This window comes from Bactrocera oleae, chromosome 5 (assembly GCF_042242935.1).
Source record: "Bactrocera oleae isolate idBacOlea1 chromosome 5, idBacOlea1, whole genome shotgun sequence".
In the NCBI taxonomy this organism is placed as follows: domain Eukaryota; kingdom Metazoa; phylum Arthropoda; class Insecta; order Diptera; family Tephritidae; genus Bactrocera; species Bactrocera oleae.
In genome coordinates this window covers 61,486,030-61,513,364 of record NC_091539.1, presented here as the reverse complement: position 1 = coordinate 61,513,364, position 27,335 = coordinate 61,486,030, and the positions used below count along the sequence as shown (strand labels likewise).

General features: G+C 31.8%; 1 protein-coding gene and 2 long non-coding RNA genes across 4 annotated transcripts; 2 read left to right on the top strand and 1 right to left on the bottom strand.

Annotated features, from left to right (window-relative positions):
- The first annotated feature begins 610 nt into the window (after positions 1 to 610).
- On the top strand, positions 611 to 1,333 carry LOC138857563 (uncharacterized). Its single transcript, XR_011396684.1, has 2 exons — positions 611 to 744; positions 806 to 1,333. It is a non-coding gene; the product is annotated as an uncharacterized lncRNA (long non-coding RNA).
- On the bottom strand, positions 1,101 to 21,815 carry LOC106618927 (proton-coupled amino acid transporter 1). 2 transcript variants are annotated; one of them, XM_014236856.3, is made up of 6 exons: positions 21,278 to 21,815; positions 5,272 to 5,432; positions 4,839 to 5,199; positions 4,330 to 4,781; positions 4,084 to 4,256; positions 1,101 to 1,782 (listed from the first exon to the last, which is right to left on the bottom strand). In XM_014236856.3, the coding sequence occupies exons 1-6, from the start codon at positions 21,293 to 21,295 to the stop codon at positions 1,532 to 1,534; spliced, it is 1,416 nt and encodes a 471-aa protein (XP_014092331.1). In that variant the 5' UTR covers positions 21,296 to 21,815; the 3' UTR covers positions 1,101 to 1,531. The 2 variants fall into 2 exon arrangements, with proteins under 2 accessions (XP_014092331.1, XP_069966548.1); XM_070110447.1 differs by lacking the exon at positions 21,278 to 21,815 and adding an exon at positions 10,470 to 10,490.
- Positions 10,292 to 27,085, top strand: LOC118680824 (uncharacterized). The gene is made up of 3 exons (XR_004976417.2): positions 10,292 to 10,374; positions 12,391 to 12,529; positions 26,363 to 27,085. It is a non-coding gene; the product is annotated as an uncharacterized lncRNA (long non-coding RNA).
- The last annotated feature ends 250 nt before the right edge of the window (positions 27,086 to 27,335 follow it).

Sequence of the window (27,335 nt, the reverse complement as noted above, 5' to 3'; positions counted from 1 at the left end):
ATATAAATGATCGGTGTGATAAGCTGAGTTGATTTAGCCATGTCTGTCTGTCCGCCTACCTGTCTGTATATTCAACAAGTCTCACAGTTTTTGAGATATCTCTCTGAAATTTTGCTTTTGTCGTTTTCTCCCGAAGAAGCTGTTCATTTGCCGTAACGTGGACTATTGGAATCTGATTCTTGTACGGATCATTTTTTTATTTCACGATATATCTATTATATATATCTATCTCTCCTCAATTTGGCTAGAATTATTGCTTAAAGTATGGGTACAATCTCTGAGGAGATTGTTCAGATCGGTCCACTAAAGCATATAGCTGCCATACAAACTGACCAAACAATATCAATTTTTTGTATGGAAAACTTTTTTATTCGGAGAGGGTATTATATATATGTATCGTCTCGCTATCTACTTAAAAATTTTACATGCGAAAGCAACAATAAAGTTATAGCGTTAAATTCCATACAAAATACTATGCGAATACCTCATTAACATTATACCCGAGTAAAATAGTTTTATGTGCAAAAATTGTTTTCGTTATTTCTATATATGAATAACGGCATGATTTTTTTTTTTTTAGTATTCTGTTTTTCGTTTGTAGTTTGTATTCATTCGCAGTGATTTACTTATAATCACTCACCTTACGTAGAGCACCGTTAGCCAAGATTAGCGCGAACGGTCAAAGGTGTCATAATTGTTTCCGGAGTGCAGCGGCACCGACACACTTTCATCAAAATTGGCAGCGTAAGAAATATAATTAAGTATAAGTTCATGGCTATTTTATGAACAATTTAATTAATTTAAGCTTATATTGCCGCGTGGAACGGAACTCTCAAGTGAAGAACAGGTGAAAATAAAAACAATGTATTAAGGTGGGGCTAAGTTTAGACGAATTGCTCGTGCAACAAACCGTCACTGAAATACAATCACTAACTTTATAAAATATCCAGAAAAATATATTTGTAATATTAAGGATCCCATACGCACATTTAGAAAACGACACATTATTCAAGTTGCCGCTAAGGATAGAATTAGTTGCTCACACAAAAAATGTTGAACAAATATTATTGCCGATTTCAAAGAAAGATACTACATTCAAATATGTTTAAAGCTTTATTTTTAACTTACATATAAAAAAACTGTTGTTTTTCAAATTTAACATTTGCTAGCATGCAAAACTAGTCATGTCATCGCAATGTCTTCTTGATTTAATATTACTTATTGACAGGAAATCCGACTGTATTTATTTAACATTTTGTGAAATTTAACACTATAAATATATGTAATTGATAAACATTAAAAAAAAAGAAATGATTATTGTTGATACCTGAAATATCGTGTATTACTAAAAATCACATTGGCACATAGACATACTGATCACTTTCTAAATACACAAAATCTAGTCTAATAAATTCACAAACTTACTGTAACTACAACTAAACACACACACAGCCACGTATGTGTGCATACTTTAGACTTATATGTACGCAGACCTATTCGAGTAACACTTTCTAACAGTTCTCGGTAAATGTTATTGCGCTTCATTAAAATGTGTCACGATTTGCGATAAACTCTCGTAGGTGCCAGTCGAGAAGCCCAACAAGGCCAATAGGAGTATGACAATATTTTTGGTAAACAACCAAACGCCGGGTCCTTTATTATCATCGCGTTTGATCAGTAGCTCAATCATCGGGGGGAATACCAGGGCCAAGGCAGTGGAGCACAACGCACCGATGAGTGACATGAACAGACCCAAAGCGGGCACCAATTCAGCAATGCATACTGGAAGGAGAGTAAAAATAAGCATATATATTTTTTATTTATTAAATTATATACAATATTCGTTTATATGTTAATATGTTTTTAATATAAGCAAATTTTTAATTTTTTTAACGGGGTAAAAATTAAGCGATATGACAATGATCCGATATAACAGTCATTAAAGGGGTATTCTAGTGTAGAATTTTACACAAATCAATTTTTTGTTCATATTTTCAAAATTTAACTATTTAAGAATGTGTTTACGAGAGGATTTTTGAAAATTTAAATTATTTTCGGAGATATAAATATTTATTGACCCGCTCTCCAAACTGGTTCGGCTGGATCTAATCGAACAAAAGACTTTACGCGAAACTTTAAATGCTTTTTTCTTAGACCAGATTTTATCAAAACCATACAATTTCTGGAGATTTACTGAACCGATTTACTCGAAATTTTCTGAGAATTTTCTTTATAGACTTTTCTCGAGTATGAACTGGCCCATCTAAATTTCAATTTTTACTATTTCAATTTTTACTAAAAAATACGAGAAAAAAATGGTTAAAAAACTCGTTTTTTTCCAACGTTCATACAATTGCGACATCATTGCATATTGATAATCTTTTTTTCATTTCAGATGACTAGGAGAGTTGAAATCATGGGTATGCTCATAGGCCAATTTTTTTAGACACCCCTCTTCATCAGTTGCCAGTTTTTTTTCATTTTAACTTTTTTTTTTTTTTTAATACTTTTCTGTACTCTTGTAACATTAATATATAAATGATAAAAAGTGGGTTTTTTCGAAAAAAAAATTTTACGACACTAAAAATTCCCTAAAATTAATGTCTCTAAACCAGAATACCCCCTAAATGGATTTCACACTTTACGACAGATTTTTGCCATGGCGCCTAAAACTATGTTACATAAATTGAAAATAAACTCTCTCTACCTTATTAAACAGTCGAAAACGTTTAAAAAGTTGTTATTTTCTACAAATAAGAAAAGAAGTTTAACCATATTTTATACCTAACATACGCTGAACAGAAGGAAACGACTGATACCCTATAAAATAAATACATAAATGATCAACCTGACGAGCCTTTTAGCCATGTCTGTCTATATGCGAACTAGTCCCAGTCTTTAAGATATCCATTCGAAATTTTGCAGAAAATTTTACTCCCCAAGAATCTGCTCATTTGTCGAAACCGACAATATCGTAATACTATGGCATATAGCATTTCTACAAACTAAATGAACAAAATCAAGTTGTTATATGGAAAACTTTTTTTTATTCTTGTAAGGAAAACTTGAACCTGTGAAGGGTATTATAACTTTGGTGCAGCCGAAGTTAATGTTTTTTGTGTATATACACCTTAGGCGATTACTATTATTTCAATTGACATCGTTAAGAGTATTATGATTAATATTCATAACTTCACAGACATGATCACACGCTAGGAGAAATTTTAAAGTATCTAGCTGTCAGATCATTAAGCCTGTCGTAGTACGGGTTTACAAATAATTAATGATTTGTTTCTAAGAATCATGTCATTCCCATGTGAATAATTATTATGAAAATCAGCACACTTTTTATATTCTTGCTACATCTTTCATGGAGTAAAATAATTTTCTTCACGGTTGTGCGGAACACCAGTCTAGTTAGATATAAGTTCATAAATATCAAAATGATGAGAAAGGCAAGAGAAATTGATTTTCGATGAATTTGATGAAATGCATATTTCTTGACAATCTGAGGTGGTGGGTATTGCAGATAAGCGAAATAAGAGTAACACCACGCCCAGAAAATGCTTGTAAACGAAAAAATATGAAGTCATATAACTCCTGAACTAATGGGAACTAAATTGAGAAAATAATATGGCATTCACATTCTAATAGTACAATTTGAAAACAACAGCTTTGGACCACAGCCATGCCTACTTCCTATTCACACACAATTTTAAATTCTATCAGATTCCTTCACATGACAATATATAAATCAAAAACCAATGAAGATATCGGAATAAAACGCACAAATATGTCGAAAAAATGGTGGAAATCGGACTATATCTTCTCAAGGCAGACTTTAAATTAAAATCGGTCTAAATGCAAAGTAATTAGATTTTTGCTAAGTAAAGTGGTAAAGTACTGAATCGGTTCAGGACTTCCCCTAGCCTCTTATACTTCACAAAATGATATTCGTTATCCTTGACTTTTTACTATATACGTATGTACAAGTATATTGGTATATAAGATATCTGGACATATTATGCAGTTATTTACAATATTACAATAGAATAACCTTATAAATTTTTATACTATACTCACATGTCAGCACCACCATAATCGTGCGGAAAAGTAGCTCTCCTCTGAATGGACGACTTTGCAAATGGAAAATTTGTATTGCATTCGGCAGCATAATTTGTATGGCAATAAAGAATTGTAGGGGATAACCGAGCATTACACCAATTGATACCATGACCTTTACGCATTGCGCCAAACTGCAAAAAAAAATACATATATAAAAAATAACTGTTAAGAATTCGCCTTCGTATTTCACTTAATATAACTCACATAGTATCGCCAAGATTCAAAGTCAAACTGCCGCCCACCCCATCGCCCCATTTGAGATAACCCAAGATACCGGCAAACAAAAACATGAAAGTCACCAAGGTCATGCCCATATTTAGAACGCCCATTGTGCTAGCAAAGTCCGAAGGTTTACGCATGGCATTCCGCAGTGGCAGCACCAAAGTTATGCCCTCAAAGGCGAAGATTGCTGTGCCGAAAAACAGCGCCAAATGTGGACCATCTGTGTAAAGTTTACGCTCCGCCACACTTGGCACACCATCCTTGAGGGCGTAAAATATGGTTATGGCCAAACCCACAACCATGCAAATAGAGGCGACCAGCGACACGGGCATCAACCATTTAAGATTCGTTATGAGCGATGTAAGTAGAATGGGCACAAATATGATGACCATAACAAGGTGTACGTCTATATCGATTTCATAGGCATCGAAGATCTGTAAAATTTAGAAAGTTAGACATTTATTTATTTCGAATATGTTTTCAAAAACTACCTGTTTCATATTTGTGCTGATGAATACAATGTAAATACAACAAAAACCCAGTTGTGTGACGCATATAAAAATATTTACAATGGTTTTCATCATTTTCGACCAGGTTCGCAGTTTGACAGGTCCATTTGCGAAACACTGCTCTACCGTATCCGCATAATCGGCACACACTAAACCGTTAGTTAGAGTTCGCATCTTTTCGGAGCAATTGACAAGCACATGTTGGCAATGCACCGAAATTACGCCGATAACCACGAGCAGTATGGGTCCCACTAATATGCCGCCATTTTTAAAGGCATCACCCATAGCGAATAGACCGGGTCCAATGTTGCCTTTGAAGATGTGTATTAGCGTCGTGATATAACTGTATTAAAATGGAGAGAAATTGTATATAACTTTTGATTCATGAGTTATTTTTATATTTGTGTGTATTTACTTCGTTGGCGGGTGCTCGGGCGCATTTTCACTTTCCTTCCTCAGCTTGACCTGTGCCATATTCTCCACATCACTCTTTTGATGCACGGTATCTCTTAAGGTTTTGGTAGCATTAGCTTCGGTTGGCGTATTTTCCGAAGGCACCTGCGTGTATGTTTGGTTCTAAAAGTATTAATTTAAAATATACAAAAAATTAGAGGTTATGTTAGAAATAAATACAATTACATCGTTTGGCTAACATTAACTGTGACTTATATACCTATATACATATAAGATATTTTTGAAATTTTATGACTTTATAACAATTTCTAGTATGGTTTAAAATCACCCGTTGGAAGTTCGTTCAAAAGTATAAATGACATCACATAAAACGGAAAAATACATTTTGTTTACGTTAAATTTTTGTTCTTAGGCTAAAAGGCATTGTTTTCTGTTGATCAATTTTAATTTAACAAAATTGATTTTATTTTAAGGCAGCCGTGGTAATGTATGGCCTAGAGAGAAAGTGCCACTATACAAGAACTTGGATCGCAACCCTCCGAATGAGCTATGAACAAAGTTTTTTATATTATCCATTCGCGGATCGAAATTAGATAAGGCCCTTCACATATGCATTTTTTATAGTATTATAGAGTATAAAAACATCTTGATTTTAATCGGTCAGTTTGAGAAGCTATATGAAATAGTGGTCTGATCTGAACAATATGTTCGAAGATTGCAGCGATGCTTTGGATAATAGCCTGTGTCAAATTTTGTTAAGATCTTTTGTCAAAATAAAAAGTTTTCCATACAAGGACTTTAGTTTGATCGGTCAGTTTATATGACAGCTCTATGCTATAGTTGTCCGATATTGGCGGTTCCGACAAATGAGCAGCTTATTGTTGAAAAAAGGACGTGTGCAATACTCCATATCTCAAAACATGAGAGACTGGTTCGAGTATACGTTTACAGACGGATATGGCTCGATATCAACTCAGCTCGCCACGCTGATAATTTATATACAATATATACCTTAGTGTTCGGAGTTTCCATATGGGTGTCACAGACATCGTGGCAAACTTAATATACTAATATACCCTGTTCAGGGTACAATAATGATGAGGCTTAAAAATGATATGGTTAAAAACAAAACCTAGAAACATTTATATATATATACAGAGAAATATATACAGAGAAATATTTTCAAAATTAGTCAATTCTAAAAATCTCTCCGCCGAATTTTTTACTATCACCAGTTATTTGTCTGCTTTTTTGCTCTCTGCTAGATTCAATCAACATATTGTCGAAGAGTTCATAAATCTATTCCTACTGTCAACTTGAAATGCTCACCAACTGAAATCCTAGCTCTTCCAAGCAATTTAATAGACCATTATTAGCATGACGAACTTTTGTTGTTCGGTGACGATTGTTTACTCATAAATATATGAGTCTAATACTTAATGGGCATCTTTGAGTTAAAGGAAGACTATACAGTTAACTTGCGGTATACTCAAAATATCATCGGATAACAAATTAACCTCTCATCTATATATATTTATGTAGACTTAGAGTGGTGCTCTAAAAAAATCAAGTTTATTGAATGCACTTTTATAATAAACGATTAAAAAGTAATTATTATTAGAGAAAATTTCTACCGAACGATTTATGAAAATTTGTAAGCGTTCGGTTTCAGTTCGGGGACAAATCCTTCAGGAGTTTTGAGAGCAGTCCGCTGCTCTTCAACAATTTTCAATGTACATAATATCAATCACTTGATGAAACACGGGATCCGCATCCTATATTCTATCCGGGCCCCAGTTTTCTCTCTACTACCCGTGTTGGGGTTAAATTGGTTTTTATATTAAAAGTTGTGCACCCTAATGTAAAAATATTTATTCTCATACGTGTATGTACATGTATTGCCTACAATCATTATATTTAAAGTTTAACTCGAACAAAAGTAGCTATTACCATAACAAATGTATTTTAAGCAATTAAAATAGTCGTAAAATTTTTTTCTCAACATTTTAGACAATTCCGAATAGTAATTGCTATATTTAATGGAGAGTAAGAAAATAGTAACTATTTTCATGCCCATCAAAGCAATTATCACCGAATAAGTCTATAAAAATAATTGTACGAAAAAGTATAGAGAGACATGTAAAAATGTATGTGTGTATGTATAGAAAATCACAATAAACGACAACCACAATAATTGAAAAGTAAATTAGAATTAAATGGAAGCGGGAAATATTTGCTGAATAAAAGAAAGCCTCAACTGAAAACGTGATCACATGCCGGTAAGTTGGAGTGCATACGCGTATAAACACGGAACAAGCAGAATCTGTAGGTTTAACTACATATATGATCTCACGAGAGATCGTCAACAAATATGACACCTGCATATTGGTTGCGCTCGGAGAGCAGAGGCGAGTTCGAAGAATTATGCAATGAAAATTCACAAATCATCTTGCTCGTGTTGATGAGCATTTGCCGGCTCAATCTTCTTTGATAACTGATGACATTGGTTCAGAAATGTTAAATGCTTGACGGGAATTGGAGAACACGCGACATCGCTGACAATCAAAGGTCTTTTCACTTTTTCTATTAACTATTATATGCAAGTATATTTTGATTACTTTTAATTGAAGTAAACAGCGACAATCGGTACAGAGTATATCATATCTCACATATGTATAAGTTAAAATATTAATATATATAGAAATACATAAATATCTGTATACTTAGCTACAATGTATGATCAATTTGCTTGTTGGATTTCTGTCTTTTGTTTTTCCTGGGTGGCGCTTTAAAGTACTAAGGCGTAATGGAAAGTTTTGAGCATGTGGCTTCAGCATATTTACTCATCTATTTTTAATAACAAAAAAATGAACTTAAACAATTAAGCTAAAAAAAAATTAAATGTTTTTTGGCAAGCAAAATGTTGGCATAGGTATGGTTGCGGCGTTTTAAAAGTCGGTTGACGCTCTAAATAAAATATTTGGGCAACCCTCCAAGTTAGTGATTAATGTGAGAAATGCGTACTTCTTTATTTGTCATAAAATTGCTTATACCAATTGTTCTTCATGCAAGTAACACTGAATACTAAAACATGTGGAAATTTTAACAAACTAAGGGTGTGAACATATAAAAGTATATTCCAATAGTCATTCAAAAAATAAGGAAAGAAAGAGTCGATCATAATGGTATAATGGTATGCCTAATGATCAGACCATCGTATAGTGGCGCCTTAATACAATTTAGGGAGAAATTCAGCTAAACCATCAATCATCGACAAAGTTATTGTCATTAACAGAGATGGATGGACAACTTGTATGAGGCAAGTTTTCAATGATTTCACGACCTTCACTGAAGGCTTTGTGCCACTCAAATACTTGTGTTCGTAATAAAATAGACTTCCCAAAACACTTCTGGAACATTTTGAACGATTCCCTAACCGCGACTTCATTGGAAAAACCAAAATTTTAAATAACTCGTTATTAATTTGTTTTCCATGGTAAAAATCGCCAGAAAAATCGTTTGTCGCGTCTTGGAAAAAATGTTTATCGATTCGGTTTGGACCAGTTCGAGCCAAATTTGGTTAGAAAGTACATAAGGACATTACTGTTGAGTTTAAGTGCCAATTCACAACTCTGATTTGGCAAGTGAGTTTTAAACTCTTAACCTACTTGGTTTAAATCTACGATTACTAATGAACCTAGCGAGCATTTCATGCGACCGCATATAATAAAGGTTTCGTTATGGATACAACACTCTACAGATTCATACTTATATTTTCACATTTGAAGTAAAGTTATATATATGATCAAGGTTATCAAGCAGTTTCAAAAGAGTTCCCTTAAAAATTTGTACTGAAATGTTCATCGAGGTAAAGGTATTTAAAGCGCGTTTAAAAGTATTAAGATATTACTCGATTGAAAACGGCATGAAAACTAGAGACCCGTAAGAAAATTAAGCTTCTTTTGTAAAGAGTAAATCACTTAAATTTAACCACCTAAAAGTATGCAATCACTGCAGCTGTTATTATAGGTATATTGTCAAATTTGTGCGATAACATTCGAGTGTTGCTCGTCTAGACACAAAATATAATGTTGTAAAAATAGATTAATGATAAATTATCTTATCAATTCTACACATGTTCATAGTAAGTAAACTAATAGTTATCAAGACTTGTTTATTAACTTGTTACATTGTATTTATTCAATTTTATGTCACATAAATCAAATCAAATTAACAAAATTAATCATGTACTATAATAAAAATATATAGATAGTTTTAAATTCTTAAATGTAATGCCACGAGTATTTTAAAAAACATGTGACTGAATATATTTTTCATATGAAAGTATTAATGGGTTTAAGAGTCTACATATGTTTTTTCATTAGACAAGTAAAAAGTCATGAGTGTGCACCTAAAAGCGACGGATTTTCAGTCTATATGAATTTATAACACATGTATATTTATGCTTAGGTTGACAAGATTTTAAAAATATTTCGAAATAAGACCTGTATTTTGTATACATATGTATGTACCAAGTAATTATATTCTACATTGTGAGATTAGATGCTTTTTAACATATACTCTATATTTAAGAAGGAAATAAAATTATTTTTTGAAAAAAAGTTTAACTGAGAAATAATTTAAATTACATACATATTCGTATAAAATATTAAACTATATAATATATTAGCTTCCAAATTGCAATAATTTCGTCTAAACTGTTATTTAATTAAAAATTAATACAGAATACATATTAGTTTATCACCACACAGATTTCGCGACTTTATCCGGTAATAATTACTGCTCTTATTATATTTTGGCGATAAGTGTAGAAGAGGATACTTAAAGTGGATGTCTGGGTAGGTACTTCGAAAGCACTTCAGATAAATATTAATATGTATTGTATTTGTATACGAAATATATTTTGTTACAAAGTTGCAAGCTACCAAAAAAAATTAAAATTGAGTAAATTCTAAAATATTGCAATACGTAAGGCTTTCAAGAAAACCTCTCGCAAAGTTTTCAAAGTCAGTTGTGATATCGAACTGGTGGAACCCGGTGCTTTTGGCTGATTTTTTAGCAAAAACATCAGTCAATCTGTGAGGTGTGTATAATATTGGAATGTAGAGAAAATAATTTACCAATAATAATGTGCCATTGTATCAAAAATGTGTAAAATCGAGTCTATACTTCGCTTACCCCCATATACCTGATTTCGAACTTCCGGTTGAACTTATATTCCATATATCGGTCAATATGTGAGTTACCTTAAGGAAATTCAGAAAGAATATATTTCTGGTAATAGTAAGTGAAGATGTCTAAAATAGATACAATTGGGGTAACCCCTAGCCCCCATATACTTAATACATATAACACTCCTAACTTTCGTTTGAATTTATAGCGTATATATCGCCCAATATGTAAGATAACTTAGCAACGTTAAGTGAACTTATAGTATTGGATATATTATAGTTTAATGGCCAAAATGTGTGAAATCGGTCGCCGAATTACCATTAATGTTTTAGGTTATGCAATTATATAATATTTGGCAATGTGTAAGTTATCTTCAAAGAAGCGTGAAAACTTGAACTCGAGTGTACTTGGGTTATGCAAAAAGTTGATCCAATTAGCCCAGAGCTTCCACTAGCCCCAGTATAAGCTATTAAGTGATTTTCGACTTACCGAACGCGTATGTCGATCAAAATGTTTATAATTTTACTGAAATTAAGTGAATATGTTTTCCTAATCCTGATGTACTTTAGCGCTGAAAATAAGATGAAATTGGTCGAAACCTTAGCCTTTGGTTGACCTTTTCCTGATCTACCCAATATAATAAATTTATCCTTTTGAGTTGAGTTTATACAATATCACATATATCTCATTTCAAGTAATTAAGTTGATCTTAATAATTTTATTTCGGACATGCAAAATTTAGTAATGAAACTTAGTGAGATTATACCTAAAATATAAGTTAATAAGATACCAAATATGATTGTAATACAGTTAACCGTTTAATAAATGTTAAACTCTTAAGCAACATTTTTTAATAAAAAGTCGGATAAAAATTTCCTTGAAAACTCATTAGCGGGTCAACCTAAAATCTTTAAAACCCTAAAACTTATGTTTTAAGCTTTGGGCTTTTTAAACTTATGTTTAAAATGAAAATGAATAAAGCTTTGGGCTAATATGGAAGGATTAATGCTAATATGTTTTAATTATAATGATTTACGACTGAAAAAAAAATAAAATGTAATTTTGTTATCTATATATTATATATAAAGAAGGATGTGTATATTATGAAGTCTTAATGGATTTATGAAAATAAGAGAAACGCTTCCTAAGTACAGTAATGATAATATAATAAAATATTTAATAATATACAGGAGTATATATATTATATTATAAACTCCGAAACGGCTAAGCCGATTTCAATGAAATTTTCGGACGATATTCAAGATGGTCCAGCAAGTGACCCTGTAAAGTTTGGTGCTAATCGAAAATTAAATTTTTTTTAATGTTTATGATATTTTTAGCAATTACTAACTGCAAAAAAATACAAAATGTCCAAACTGTCAGACAATTTCAGCACTTTTGTACACGGACAAAATTAATTAATTGGCTGTATTTTCCCAGACACACAAAACAATTATTTAAATCATAACTGGCTCGGTAATCGAGCTATATAGACAGCAAAAAATGCCAAAAATTAATTTTGATAATAACATTTTACTAAATTAAACAACTTACTCAATATAATTTAATTATACCTTAGCCACAACAAGGCGTAGCCGGGGTCTTCTAGTAAGCAATAAGCCAGAACCAGTCTTCTAACGACAGAACCAATCAATGCTATTGTTATTTGGCAAGTAATTGTAAACAGTTCCACATCACATAAGAAAGTGTCAGCACGTGTAAGACTAAATTAACATTTCTCAATTGATCACAAGGTTACAGCATGTTTAGATGCAATTTAATTGAATTCATTCACCTAAATAGTTATTCACTCTTTTAGCGCCTTTTAAAACGTGTAGTTTAAATTACAAATTCCCCAAAAATAGAAATTAAAATAAGAATACAAAACGGTTTACTAAAGTAAAAATTATTTCAATTTTAATTGTAGGAACTTACAGAATCGGGGACAGATTTGCTGATTTCATATTTGCCAAGCCCCATTGAACATCATTGTCTGCGGCGAGCCGCTTAGCCCTGGCGAACTACTTAACCATGTAGGAAATTATCAATGGCAAAACCAATACAAAGTGAGCTTTATTAAGTGTATATACATATATACAATATATTGTACGAGGTTTGGATTTTTGTATGTATGTATGCATGTAACTATGTATGTTTGTATATATGTATTCGTTTGTTAATACGTATGGGCCAACAACTGAGTGAAGAAACCCGAAATGAACAAGTAAGGAAGTACTAAGTTCGGATGTAACCGAACATTCTAAACTCTCGCAAAATCAAATGGTATACTCGTTTGAGGATTCTTTATATATTTTAATAATTAGAAGTAGGAACTGTTGCCTCAGTTATTTACATTCACAGTGAAATTAATTAGAGCAAATTGTAAACAAAATTTAGAAAGAATCAAATGGAATTTGAAATGGTGTTATATGGGAAATAGGCGTGGTTTTAGTCCGATTTCGCCCATTTTAGCACTATAACATAGAAATATGAAAAAATATATGAAATCGTGTAAGCGGATCCTAAGATATGGGTTTTTACCTAAAAGTGGGCGGTGCCACACCCACTGACTAATTTTGAACGTGGTTCTTATAAAATCATCTTATACCATCGCAGAGATAAAATTTAATGTCTCTGGGGTGTTTAGTTCTCGATTTATCGCGCTCTTAGTAGTTTTTAACAGTACCGTTATATGGGGAGTGGACGGGAGTGTCACCCGATTTCCCCTATTTTCACACTGGCGATAGAGGTGCCAAAATCACTTGTTCTTAGTGAATTTTGTTGTTATAGCTTGAGCGGTTTAGGAGTAATGCACATTAAACCTATTAGGGGGGGACCACGCCCAATTTTTATCCATCCTGTATACCAAATAACAGTCTTGTATCTTATTACGGAGTTATGGCAATTTATTTGTTTTTGATCAATGGCGTTTTGTGGGCGTGGCAGTAGTCCGATTACGCCCATCTGCAATACCAACCGTCTTACGGTACCACGAAACATGTTCACCAAATTTCATAAAGATATCACAAATTTTACTTTCAACTCGTCTCTTCATCCTGATCATTTTTATTATATACATATAAAACTATATCTAACTCGATTAGTTTTAGGTGATACAAACAACCGTTAGGTGAACTAAACTATTTTACTCTGTAGCAAGATGTTGTGAGAGTATAAAAATAGGACTTATTTAGGTCCAACTGCACGCGCAGATATGAGTAAATATTTATATGTGTGGGTGGTGTGGCATTGTTGTTAGCAATTACACTAATCTACAAATTGAAAAAAATATGAATTGCAGATAATTTGAAACAGAATAATGAAGATTTAAGTTCAATGCCCAGCACCAATTATTGCAAAAATTATGTTTTGAGAATTCTAGGTTCATAAACATTAAATATTGACGACCTTAATCTAAGGCTGCGAGATTAAAAAAACTAAATATGTGTCAAATCTGAAGATTTTTTCATTTTTATTTAATTTATGATAGCCTAAAACAGGCAATTTTGGAAACAAAAAAAAAATACTTTATACATAATTAAAAAAAAAAATTTTTTTTGAAAAAATTATATTTTTCGAGTTACACGCGGTCTCCGAGGGTGCTAAAAAAGAGCTTGCAGGAATTCCGACCTTTGAAATGAGTGAATGAAACTTAAAAAAAATTCTCTACTAGAAGATATTACCTGTATATTGAACTACGGTCGAAAAAAATCAAAAAATTTATTGAATTTTTAAAAGTATGTTATAGCCTATCGAAATATGAAAAAATATCCATATTTTATTTAAATTTCACAATAGGTGTGCTTCTTAAACTGATTTGTCTGCTATATGCTATAACTGATCAGATAAGATCAGAGATCATAAAAAATGTTGTGCTATGTTGAATAGTGTAGTTCATGACATATGGAAGGCTGGGTAGATTAGTTTTTATATTTTCGTAAGGAAAACTAACAAAAAAAAATGAATAATGTATTGCGTGATTATGTATGGTATTTCTCTATTTATAGACTATACGTTAACATTGAACTAAATCTTGTTTTTTCGTATTTCATTTTCCGGATGCAACTTGTTGATAGGAATTTTATATTTTTTATATTTTCACCTATATATTTGTTTATGTTATTGTTAGATATTTTCTCAATGTTAATCTTTAATTGTTATTTTTTTTTTTTGGTTTTTTGTTTATTTTAGTAAGTGAGTGAAAATTTGGCATTTTTTCAAAAAAATAATAAAATCAAATAAATTGCGAAAAAAGCATTTTAGCAAAGTATTTCATTTTCGCTTTTTTTTACGGCGCCGCTGCATTTTCTAGTATTTATATTTATATTTACATACGTACATACGCACAAACATATTTGTGCCACTTCGTATGCCAACCAAAGAGCAATGATCTTAATTCTTAAACGCAATTGTATTATATATTGCAATTAAATGGCTTAAATGTCATGTCATTGCTCGTTAAATGCTTGCACAAATAACATGGCAGTGACTATTAAAATTAATTTAAAATTTGCAGCATTCATTCAATCTCAGAGGGAATTATAGTAAGGACTCATATTTTGTACCAACATTTATAGGTATATACATATGTATATATCTATCTATTAAACGGCTAACGGAATGTGATAGTAGATACTTGGCAAGGACACAATTGAGGCAACAGTGTATAGAATCGACTTTAAATTCTATGAAGTACAATATTTAAAAGGATCGACAGTTAAGATACAATTCTAAATTATAATGAAACTAAGTACACTAAACCACTTAAAATGTGGACGATGGCATACTAGGTCTGTCTAAGTAAAATAAAGTTTCTTGATGGACTGGAATATGTCAGTAATAAACTTCTCGCTGACGCACAAACTGGTGAAACGTTGACTTAGTGATTCCTTCTTGATGCTGATTTTCTCAAGAGATTATAACGTAATGGACGAACAAGTATGGCTATATAAGTATTATTTGCATCGATGTTAAAGAAAAGAAAGAGGTGGGAATAAAAACGAAAGAAGTGATAATAGCCACGACCGAAAAATTCTGATGGTCATATGCCAAATTTAGCGAAGATAATTTGTCAAGTAAAGATTTAATTTAAATTGATCAGTTTTTATGGCAGCTATATCCCATAGTGGTCCGATATCAGCCTAATATATCCTATTCAGATCGATAACTCTGAAACTGAAGGACTAGTTTGCGTATATATAGACAGACAGAGTGACAGACGTGCATGGCTAAATCATCTCAGCTTATGATATGTTACGATATTTATGATATTTATTTATATATATTATTTATCTCGGATGTTTCCTTCTGTGTGTTACAACAAATGGCAAACTATATTAGACGGCCTCATTAATATTGATGAACAACTCAAGCAGATTTTGATAAGAATTTAAATTTGCCGAACTTTTGAAATACACTAACCAACAAAACAATATTATATTATATTTAAAGTCCATGGAAGAATGCTTAATAATATACTCAATATATAAAGTTTCTTAGACTTTTGAGATTCTGTTATTTATATACAATATTCTTCTATAAATAAGTATAATAGTAAGAATATAACGGGTGTTTTTTAGACGTGTGTTTTTCAATGAGGCAATACTTTTGTCTCAATTAGTCTGTCTTTTTGAGTGCTGTTACTTGATTTATACTCAGTTTTGATTACTTTTTCATAACAAATAAACTTACTCCGAAAAAATACAAGGTGCGTTCCAAAGTAAACAGGACTTTAAAAAAAAAAAGACAGAACAAATGGTTTTATCGGCAAAATCAATTAATTTTATTCAAAATAGTCTCCTTCTGCTTTAATACAGCTTTTTGCACGGTCCAAAAGCATGTCGAACGAGTGTTTTAGCTCGTTGCCCGGTATGGCCGCCAGTATGCCGGTGCAAGCCTTTTGAATGGCCTCCACGTCTGCATAACGCTTTGCTTTCATAGGCAAATGCATTTTTCCAAAAAGGTAGAAGTCGCACGGTCGCATATCAGGTAAATACGGGGAGTGGTTGATTGTTTAAATGTGATTTTTGGTCAAATAATCGGCCACAAGCGTCGATCGATGAGACGGCGCATTATCGTGCAACAAACGCCAACTTCCATCTTCACGATATTCGGGCCGAACACGTCGAATACGGCGCACCAAACGCTTCACAACTCCAAGGTAGAATACCACATTAACGTTTTGGCCGGGTGGAACAAATTCTTTGTGGACAATACCCTTGGAATCATAAAAACAAATCAGCATTGTCTTCACTTTTGACTTCCCCTTTTTGGGTTTCGGCTAATTTCTCACGCCCACTTTGAAAACGTTGAAACCACTCGTGCACTCTGCTACGGAATATCGTCATAAACTTGTTTCATCAATTGAAACGTTTCGGTAAAAGTTTTACCAATTTTAAAACAAAATTTATTGTTGGCTCTTTGTTCGAAGCTCATTTTCGCACCGATGACTAAAACATACTGACACTTAAAATGCAATAACTTCACTTCCAATAGATGAAATGTCATGAAATTTTTACTGGAAGTCGATAAAGGATAGCAGATTCTAACGCACTAGTCGACATATAGATGGCGCTACAGTTTACTTTGTTACTTTTTTACTGTTTACTTTAGAACGCACCTTGTATTTGCAAATTGTGCAAATTTGTTATCAAAATAATGATTCGGTTAGGGCGACGAACACACCAAAGAATTTATGTTGGATGTTTCTTCAAAAGATCTTCTCCTCAAATATTAGAGTTGCCATGTGTTTTTGCAAATGAACCTTCTAAAGTCTTGTATTCTTTCATATTTTATTTTTTATTATATTAATATACAATAAATGTGTCAATCTCTTTAGATTGATGGTTCAAAAAGTATCGGAAATTATTAGATATATGTATGTATGGTAAATTATTATATTTCTAAAACAGTCTTAACGGTTAGGGGATAAAATTAAGTATTTCCACAATAAACATATGGGCATGGTGGGCCAACAAAGTATTCAAATTCAAGTTTTAGTCCTTAGCCTTATTGAAGTTTTTTATATTCAAATGCTAGTCGAACGTAGACTTTTGTCAATCATGCCCTATAGTTTTTTGTGAACAGTTTTTTATGTATGTAATGGAATAAATTTTTTGTCATAATTTCCTATTAAAAATGTAATTAAAACCAAACTGTATCATTACTTTTTTCCTATTATGTTTACATTCAGCAAGACATCAAAAATATGGGTCGTACGTAGACTTTTGTCGCCCACTGTAAGTATGTATAGTATGTATTTATTAATATCAGCTAGATCTGCTTTTTCAGAAGAATATTACTAACGACTAATCTTACATATTGCAAGAAATGTTCATTCAACCACACAATAAGGATCAAATACGTGATTGTATAGCTAGGTAGACTTTATTGTTATAGTTCCACAAATTTGCTCAATTAAAGTATAATCAGTGGAAGGAAGCTTCACTACAAAAGCAAATCATATGAAATTATGAAATGATTATGTTATCTGTTGAGCAATTAAAATTTCTTACATAAAGAAAAATTAGCATAGAGAGACAGAGTCTCAAAAATTTCACACGTTTGTCAGCCTTATCTGTGATTTACGGTAATTGTGTCTGAAAATTGTTATTGTGACGAATGGCAATTAACCACTTATATCGCTATTTAAATGATTATTACCATGTCGGTACAAATGTAGCTGAGAACTGTACACCAACTGTAAAGATATTTTAATTCTTATTTACACACAATAAGCGTCTGCATACTCAACGAGCGTTCTATTCGTACATGCGAACAGTAAAAAGAGCAAAATTTTGTTATGTGATATTTAAATGTTCTACAACAAACACAATTAACGTTACATACAAGTATTTATGCTGATCACGTGATTTTTAAATGCCAAAAGGCACTTAGCAGCGGGATTATTGTATATTTAAGCAATTCCACAACATTTCTAATTCTTCAAATGTAATTCAAACCGAAAATGTAAAACAATGCGAAAAATAGCATGAAAAGTTGAAAATGAAATGTACACGTAAGTATGAAATGAACTCTTTGGAAAATCCCCTGTAATTCAAGACGTCTCTTATGTATTTAAAAAAATATAAATATGTATGTAGTACCATATATGTAACAGCGTTCATTAAAGCATGACTGGTTTGTAGTTGTAATTACTATTATAAATTTATAGCTTTCGTAATTTTCCGCTTAAGACCAGCTGTAGTACACGCAACTGTTTAATATTCAAATAAACTGGAATGTTTAGAGTTAGTTATGTATGTATTTGTTTTACAAGCAAACAGGAAGTGATTTCGTATTTTTAATTGATTATGAAAACGCGTATTGTAATATTGCCGAATCAAGGCCAAAACTTCGATTTTCTGCGAAATAATTTGTATTTATGGCAAACCAAAATTTCTGACAGCTTATCAATTAAACATTATTAAATGGTATAGTAGGGAGTACAAGCCATAGTTGGCAGTCCCGAAATACCAAGAATTCGGGATTTTAATAAATATTTCTGATAGCACCAGCTATATGCTAAAATCCCGAAATTTCGGGATTTTAATAGAGACGATAATTATTGACAACGCGGAAATGAAGCGATAAATGACTGGCAAAATACCGTTACACCACTTTTTCTGTATTTACTTTTTACGTTTATCAATATTTTTGGAATTTTGCAAGGAAATTAGAAGTTTTATTTATGACTCCTAGCAACTTCTTAGTGAGAAAATGACAGGTGCAAAATTTCAGATCGATAGCTTAAAAACTGAGCGACTAGTTTGTAAATATACAGACACACGGACAGACAGACCTGTTCAGGGTATAATAACGGCTAAGTTATGGTACTGTCTGAACCCGCTACTATGCTTCCTAATATTAAAGGATAAGTTAGTTAAGCGGAGGTTGCCAATTAATTTTATTCAAATAATTTGTTCGAAAATCACTAATATTTACCATCGCGTACTGCCAGCACTACTCTCAAAAAGGAAATCCCGAAAATCCCGAGATCGCATACCAAGTATATCGGTACCTCTACCGTAAATATAAACGGACGCATTGTTTAACAATCAGTCGGCTAGTCCAATATTTGTGCATACTCAGCGCCACACGCTTCTTCGGCGGTGTCTCATTGGTCTTTTATTCACTTTTAATTCTTGTGCTCTCTTTAGTGAAGTATAAATACATATATATGTACGTACATACATATATGCAAGTTTGTTTATGTATGTATATACATATACCCATATGTATGTATGTATGTAGTTTGTCTGCATTTGTGGAAATTTTCCATTCATCACTTAAGCAGCCGTGTTTGAGCACATGTAAAGAAATGCATACACATACACATGTGCATGGGCTCTTATATATGTATGTGTGTTGTAAATGTATTTGTTTGTTGCCTTTTATTTGGTTTGTTGCAAGTGTTGCACATTTGTGCGTGCCTTATTCAATGGCACTTATAAACACTGTGGCTTATTGGACATACAAATCATCGTACACTAAAAAAATGCTTATCTGTGTTTGTATGTGTATGCAAACACATTTAAATATTTATGTAGACATTTATTAATTTCAATGTTTGAAGCAATTTCGTTGCTAAATTGTGATTTCGAAATGACACACTTTCTCATTCTAATTTAATTATATTTAAAGAAATTTCTATTTTTGCTTTTCATGTGTATAAAATAATATAAATTTATTAAAGGTGATATGAATATGACTTTTTGAATATACTTGTATGTATTATAAATATGCATGTACATACTTATATAGGAAAGCAAGTAAAATATTTTGTAAGCTTTATGGGGTTATATTCACTCTAGTCAGTCAACGCATTTCTTATGCGTTTTTTGAAGAGGTTTTTTATTTAATAAACAAATAAAAACAAGAAAAAATTATACTTCGTTTGCGCCGAAGGTAGAATAGAATAATATACATAAATAATCACAAATCAAGAAGCTTCCATACAAGAATTTAAATTTGATTGTTCAGTTTATATAACAGTTATATCATATAGTAGTCCGATTTGAAAAGTTTCTTCAGATAATTTAGTGTTGTTTTAAATAATAATCAATGTCAAATTTCGTAAAGATACCTCGTCAAATGAAAAAGTTTTTAATACAAGAACTTAGTTTTCATTTTTAGTTTGTTTAGCAGCTATAAGCTATAGTAGTCCGATATCGGCGATTCGGCCAAAGAGCAGCTTTTGGGGAGCAAATTACATGTGCAAAATTTCAAAACGATATTTTCAGAGAATTTTCGCGTATATACAGAGAGACAAACAGACAGACTTTACTTTAAGAAATTTAATAAAACAGTGTAATAATCTAAAAAATAATCTCACAGCAGAAATATCTACATATTTGATTATTAAGTAAGAGCACTAGTTCACTACAAAATGCACTAAGTAAATCATTAAATATTTAACTAAGCAATTAAATGCATAATTAAGATAGTTGTAAATTAAGAAATAAAATAGTTCTACATTAAAAATACCACATATACATATCAGTTAATATAATATGTTAAAGGAGCTTAAATCGACTTAAGTTAATTTTGAGAAAACCAGTTATTCTAAAAAAAATCTAAGACTTCACGTAATTGTTTAACTTTACACTACTTTAAAATCTCCAACGTACAAATTGTAATAAAAAAAGACCAGAAAAATGTTTACTAGAAATCAAAATATGCAACTTAACTTACATACGTAAGTCGACTTAAGCAATTTTAAAGCATTGCTACCGTTAAATTCACATAAAAAACCAATAAAAGTTTTATTAAAAAAAAATAAATCTACTTATGCCATTATGTAAACCCACACACACCTCACTTTCGACCATCATTTTCCTGATATTTACGTTGTTTTATTTCCCTTTGGTTGCTAAACAAACTTATTTTATTTTCACAAACCAGTTTTCTGTATTTTTTTATGTTTGTTATTTATTTGCGATGCATAATATTTTAACTGACACTTGTTTATTTTTTCAATTTTGTTTTGCTTGCTGTTTCGCATTTATTTTATTTTACGTTCCCTTCAATTATTATTCACACAACTATTTTTTTTAAGCTGGCAATAAAAAATTTCTTCAAACAAAAAACGCAAAATAATACTCAGAGTAATTTGTTTTATTGTTTGTATTTGTAATTAATAACACCTGCACTTATTATGAAATACGTTTTTCATTTAGCTAAATAAAAACATGTGTTATAATTTTTACAATTTAATTGCTATCAGAAAACAATTGCCGTTGTCGTATCTCCACGCTTTTATTATGATTATATTTTAATTGTTTCTGTAAGTCAATCCGATATGGTTTTTATGCATCTTTATCGCGCTACGATATCTTGAAGACTAAAAGATACATTTACTTTTGCTGCCAGCAATTGCAGGTTGGTTCCCTCAGCAATTCTACACGTAGAGCGTAAAACGGCGCACTTACAAACGGTAAAGTGACGCGGACGTTGACGGCGTTGTTGACTTCGCAGTCGCAGTGAAGCCGTTCGGCGCGCTAAGGCCACTTTCTAGCTGCTAGCCGTGAGCTGCAGTGAGTTAGCATGCACTGCCAGTGCCACTGTCATTCTCTGGTGCCATGATCAAGCCACAATCGCAAATGTCAGCGTTAGCTATGCCGCTCACGTTGCTTCTGTCGCTGCAGCAGTTAATCAGCTGAGCTGTGAGCACCACAAAAGCCGGTAGAGTTAACCAGCAACGAACACAAATCGTTGTTGGTTGAACTGATTGGTTTGTTTGGTTCGTAGTTCACTCACCGGTTTATTGCCGCTATTTTACTAACATTATTTTATTTTATTTTTCTTAGAAATTTTCGTTTTTTGCGTAACCATATATTAATTGATTTATTTCAGAGCGTTTATAAATTGAAATGATTTATAAATCTTTATTGAAAATTATTATTAAGTGTGAAAGAACCATATCCCCGTCTCTCACATTGTTTGAGCTCTGTCAAAAATATTTAATTTTAACTATTTACTATTTATTTATACCAGTTGTTTGTTCTATTCGCCAAACTTCAAACTCTAGCGAATCGAGTGCAGTTGAAACTTACTCGGGAACATTTCCTTAATTTCAAAACATTTTCACCTTCTATTTTGTTCTCCGCCACTATCCAAGTTTTGCAAATTAAGCACTGCTCTAATTGAGAACAAATTTTTTATTGTATCTACTTCAAAAGCAATAATTTCCTACTGGGTCTTCACTTGGGTCTACAAATTGAAACACTGCTATTACTGCTCTAATTGAGAACAATTCTTTTATTGTATCTACTTCAAAAGCAATAATTTCCTACTCGGTCTTCACTCGGCTCTGCAATTGTGTGGCAATGCATTGTTCAAATATTTTCTTTGACAATAGTTTATTAATCAATTCATCTTACCGGTACTCGTCTATACTACGATAGTAGTACAAGTAGTTCTAAGTGTGAACATTTGTCTGAATAATTGTACGTCAGTTTTGCATTTTCTTAACAATAAACAAACTACTATAACTGCACATGCAAATTTATGTATTTAGACTGAATTATGAAAGCAAATAATAAACTTTTCTTTCCATTATTGACCTTCCAACTCATTGTTATGCCCTGAACAGAAAAAAATAAGTTTGCCACAATATTTGTAATACTCAAAAGGAAATATCGGAGACAATATGAAATATATACATACATATGTATATGTGAATGACCAGCGTAACGAGCTGAGTCGATTTAGCCATGTCCGTTTGCCTGTTTGTACATACGCGCACTAGTTACTCAGTTTTTGGTATATCGATCTGAAAATTTGTCCTTTTCTACCCAAGAAGCTGCTCGTTTGTCGGAATCGCCAATATCGAACCACTATAGCATATACTAGTTGCCATAGAAACTGACCGATCAAAATCAAGTATTTGTGTGGAAGTTGGAAAATTTTTTTAATTAACAAGATACATATATTAATAAAATTTGCCATATATTATTGTCCAACGCTACAGAACATATTGTTCAGATCAAAAACAAAAATTAAATGGTATTATATCTTCGGTACAACGAAGCTTTCATTCTTTCCATTTATGAAAATTTATTTTCGCCATAAAAATTTAACATTTTATCCTAGCGAATATCCATCTAATACTTTGCTGCGCGCAAATGCATGAGATACTCGACTATTCATACACATATCCATATGCCTGTATTTATGTATTTTAACTGTAATTGCATGTCAAAGTCGCATTCAACCGGTTCATAGATTACTGAAACTTTAATCTAGTCGGCGAGCAGATCGTTTTCAATTAGTTCTAAAATTACTGTGAAATCTACAGTAGTTACCGTACATAAAAACAGTAATATCGAGTAATATGGTAATATCTTAAAAGTGGACTTAAAACCGCTCTCTTCAACCGTATTTACTCTTACTGGAAGATCAGTTGTATATTGTATGTTTGAAAGTTTTTGAAAAAATTCTTCGGTTTGGACTTGACCCATAAATGATTATAATAGTCATTACTTTTGATAACCTTCACGTTTGCTCAATATTAATTTGACATTACCACCCTTTAGATTTTTGTACCATATCTTAACGAAAAATGTGTAGCAGTTCGCGACATTTTACCTTCTATTATAGCTATATTCCAAATTAATTGGTATAATCAGTTCAGCAGAGCAAGTCGGACTCGATCCGTAGTCATAGTTGATAGAGACTGAAAAGATCTAATTCAATTACAAATCAAATTAATATACCGCACTTCTCCCATGAAGCATTTGAATAATATTTTTTTTATCAAAGCGGGTTTTAAATAAGGTAAACCCCAAAACTATATATTTAAACACTTCAAACTCAACATAGAACAATATCAGACCAAAATACAATGTTTGAAAAATATTCGAGTTTGATACCATTTGACGAAATTAAACTTCACAGAAACGCTGTTCGCTGTGCTATAAAATTTCATAAAAACTTGGTTTTGGAGTCTATAATATATGTATATAGATGTGCGTACTTTTTAGAATGGCTGTGCACATTTCTCATTAATTGGAGTATTGTGCCTCGGATGCTGGTGGTTCCACTTTTTTTATACTAGCAAAACAAGTAGATTGACCCACAGACCGCCATGTGGAGGTGACCCGCTATAGGTTGTCTTCGTGAGTAGTTATTTCTTATATTGCCTAGGTCTCTCCATATTGACATGATTATTTCAAAAACAAAGCAAACGAACGGTTTCTGTTTCGGTTACTCTTAATCATTTAGTAAAAAAGTAGATACATTTTTTTAATATTGTAACTTATATTTGCTTAGCTTGAACGATTCTGAAAACTTTCATTGTCTAACAAAAACAGAAAAATATACTGTATATATATATATGTATATATATTTTTAAAATTATACTTTCGCATATGTATGTATGTGTGCATGTATGCATATATTTATGCCGATTGTTGAAAAAGATAACTGTCAATGTATCAACTACTTTTGCATATGATAATCTTTATGTAAACATACATATCTACAATGATAAATATGTAAGTGTGTCACTTTTCCTAAAAACAATGTACTCGTGCGTATATACGTATATAGTACACAAAAATTTACATATGTACATACAAGTATGTATGGTATGTGCATAACAATTAGAGTTTTTGGAATCTTCAGCAATTAATTTGTCATGCGCAACTGAATTTCAATAGAAGATAAGCTAACTATAGAAATAACACGTTGTTTTCTACTTTCTTAATTGTGCGTTGTCATTACTAATAAAAAATATGTTTTTCCCAAAAACTCTATACCAAACTTTTCGCTTTCGAATTGCGGTAAAATAATGACATTTTATATATTCACACAAATACATATATACAGGCGTATGTACATACGAGGTGTGTTCAAAGGAAAAGGTGAATTTTGAATTTTTTTGAAAAGTAATTACTTATTGATAAATATCTATTTTTTGCCCTTCAAAGTAATTCCCCTCGGATATAACACACTAGTGCCAACGCTTTTATTAATCCTCAAAGCACTTCTGAAATGTGCTTTTCAGTATGGCCATCAGTCCGACATGTTTCTGACTTGATATCATCAATTCTGGCAAAACGCTTTCCTTTCATCGGTTTCTTCAGTTTTGGGAATAGGAAAAAAATGCAGGGATCCAAATTTGGTGAATACGGTGGTTGAGACATGATTACGGTTTTGTTTTTGACTCCTAAGTGATACTAATGCGCCATTGCTTTTGTTAAAAATTTAACAATTTCGGAACAAACTTCGCTGCCACACGTTTCATGCCCAAAACATTCGAGAACATTAAATGACATGAGACGATTGATATACCAACATCCTCTGCAACTTCTCTAAAAGTGATTCGACGATTTTCAAAAACAATTTTTTTCGCTGTTTCGATGTTTTCCTCGCATGTTGACGTGGTCGCACCTCTAAGATGCTCACTGTCAATAAAATCTTCTCGGACTTCTGTAAAGGGCTGGTATCACTTATAAATACTTTTTTGAGACAAAGTGGACTCACCGAATGCCACAGTCAACATTTCAAGTGCTTTGAAGCACTTTATTCCATTTTTAACGCAAAGTTTAATACATATTCTTTGATCCATTTCTTTTGAAAGTCAAAAATCGAAGAGCACACAAAAAGGTGACTAACCTTATCTATTGTCAAAAGCAAACTACTTATCGAAATTGGCTTCTAATGCAAGCACATGATAAAAATATGTGTCCGTTTATAACAAAAACAAAATATCGATAATGAAAAACCAAAATTCACCTTTTCCTTTGAACACACCTCGTATGCACATGCATACATAAAAAATATACTGCTATATTTTAGTATTATTAAAACTAATCTATTTATATGTCCTTTAAAAATTGCGTTTAGAATTGATGCGTAAATTGTCTATATCTATTCACTATTTTTCTCATTTTCAGACAACTTCAAACAGTCTCGAGTATTTGGTATATTGTTTCGTTTGAATTCGTAACAATTAAAATCATCTTAACGCAGCACAAGCACTTACATACAATGTGTGTGTGTGTGTTTATCATTTACTCTGTAATTTATACTGATTATTTTAATTAAAACATCTTCACATTAAAAGTGGAAATAAAACACACGTGGATAGAACAATATGTTTTGTAATTATTTGTCAATAAAATAATCAAGTACTGCATAAGTGCAACCAACACAACACTTGTTAACACCAAGTGGCTCATTATCACGTACACATATGCATATATAATAGCTATATAAGTATTTATAAATATATATATATCTATATGCATATTACGTGTAGAAATAATGATAACAAATAAGATCTTTTTTGATGGACAATATTTAATAATTTTTAATTTTTATTACGTATTTAATGAAATTCGACTCACACTTCATTAGATCACCTTCCATGAAATAGTTAACATTTAGAATTCTAAACTCTATTACATTCTTTCTTCACGACTTTATATTGTGCAGTTTTTGAAGTGAACTATGCAAAGTTCCACCAAGCCACGAACAAAGACATCTACAAATAATTGTAAACCGGTGTACGATCATTTATAGTAATAATTTTTATAATTGTTTTACAGAATGTAATAAGGCTTAAATTTTTTTATAATACCAATGTTAAATAATAAAGAAGTATATACATTCTAGAAGACTTAATTATTAATTTACATTTTCCAGTAAATAGTTTAGTTTTTGAATCAACAAATATAAAGGCATATTGTACATAAATAGATGTTTGTTGTGCAACATTTAACATGGCTGCCATTGACTTTAAACTCAAAGTATTACTTTCATCTAATATTGCTTGCAGTTCGACTACTTCAAACTGTTTTGAGGAACTTCCACGTTCTTCATTTCTCACATCAAAATCATTATATCTGAACCGTCTGAAACCATCTT

Coding starts and splice junctions, on each gene's coding strand:
- LOC106618927 (XM_014236856.3), bottom strand. Junction 5,200..5,271: donor CCCGAGCACCCGCCAACGAA/GTAAATACACAC, acceptor ATTTTAATACAG/TTATATCACGACGCTAATAC. Junction 1,783..4,083: donor GATTATGGTGGTGCTGACAT/GTGAGTATAGTA, acceptor CTCTCCTTCCAG/TATGCATTGCTGAATTGGTG.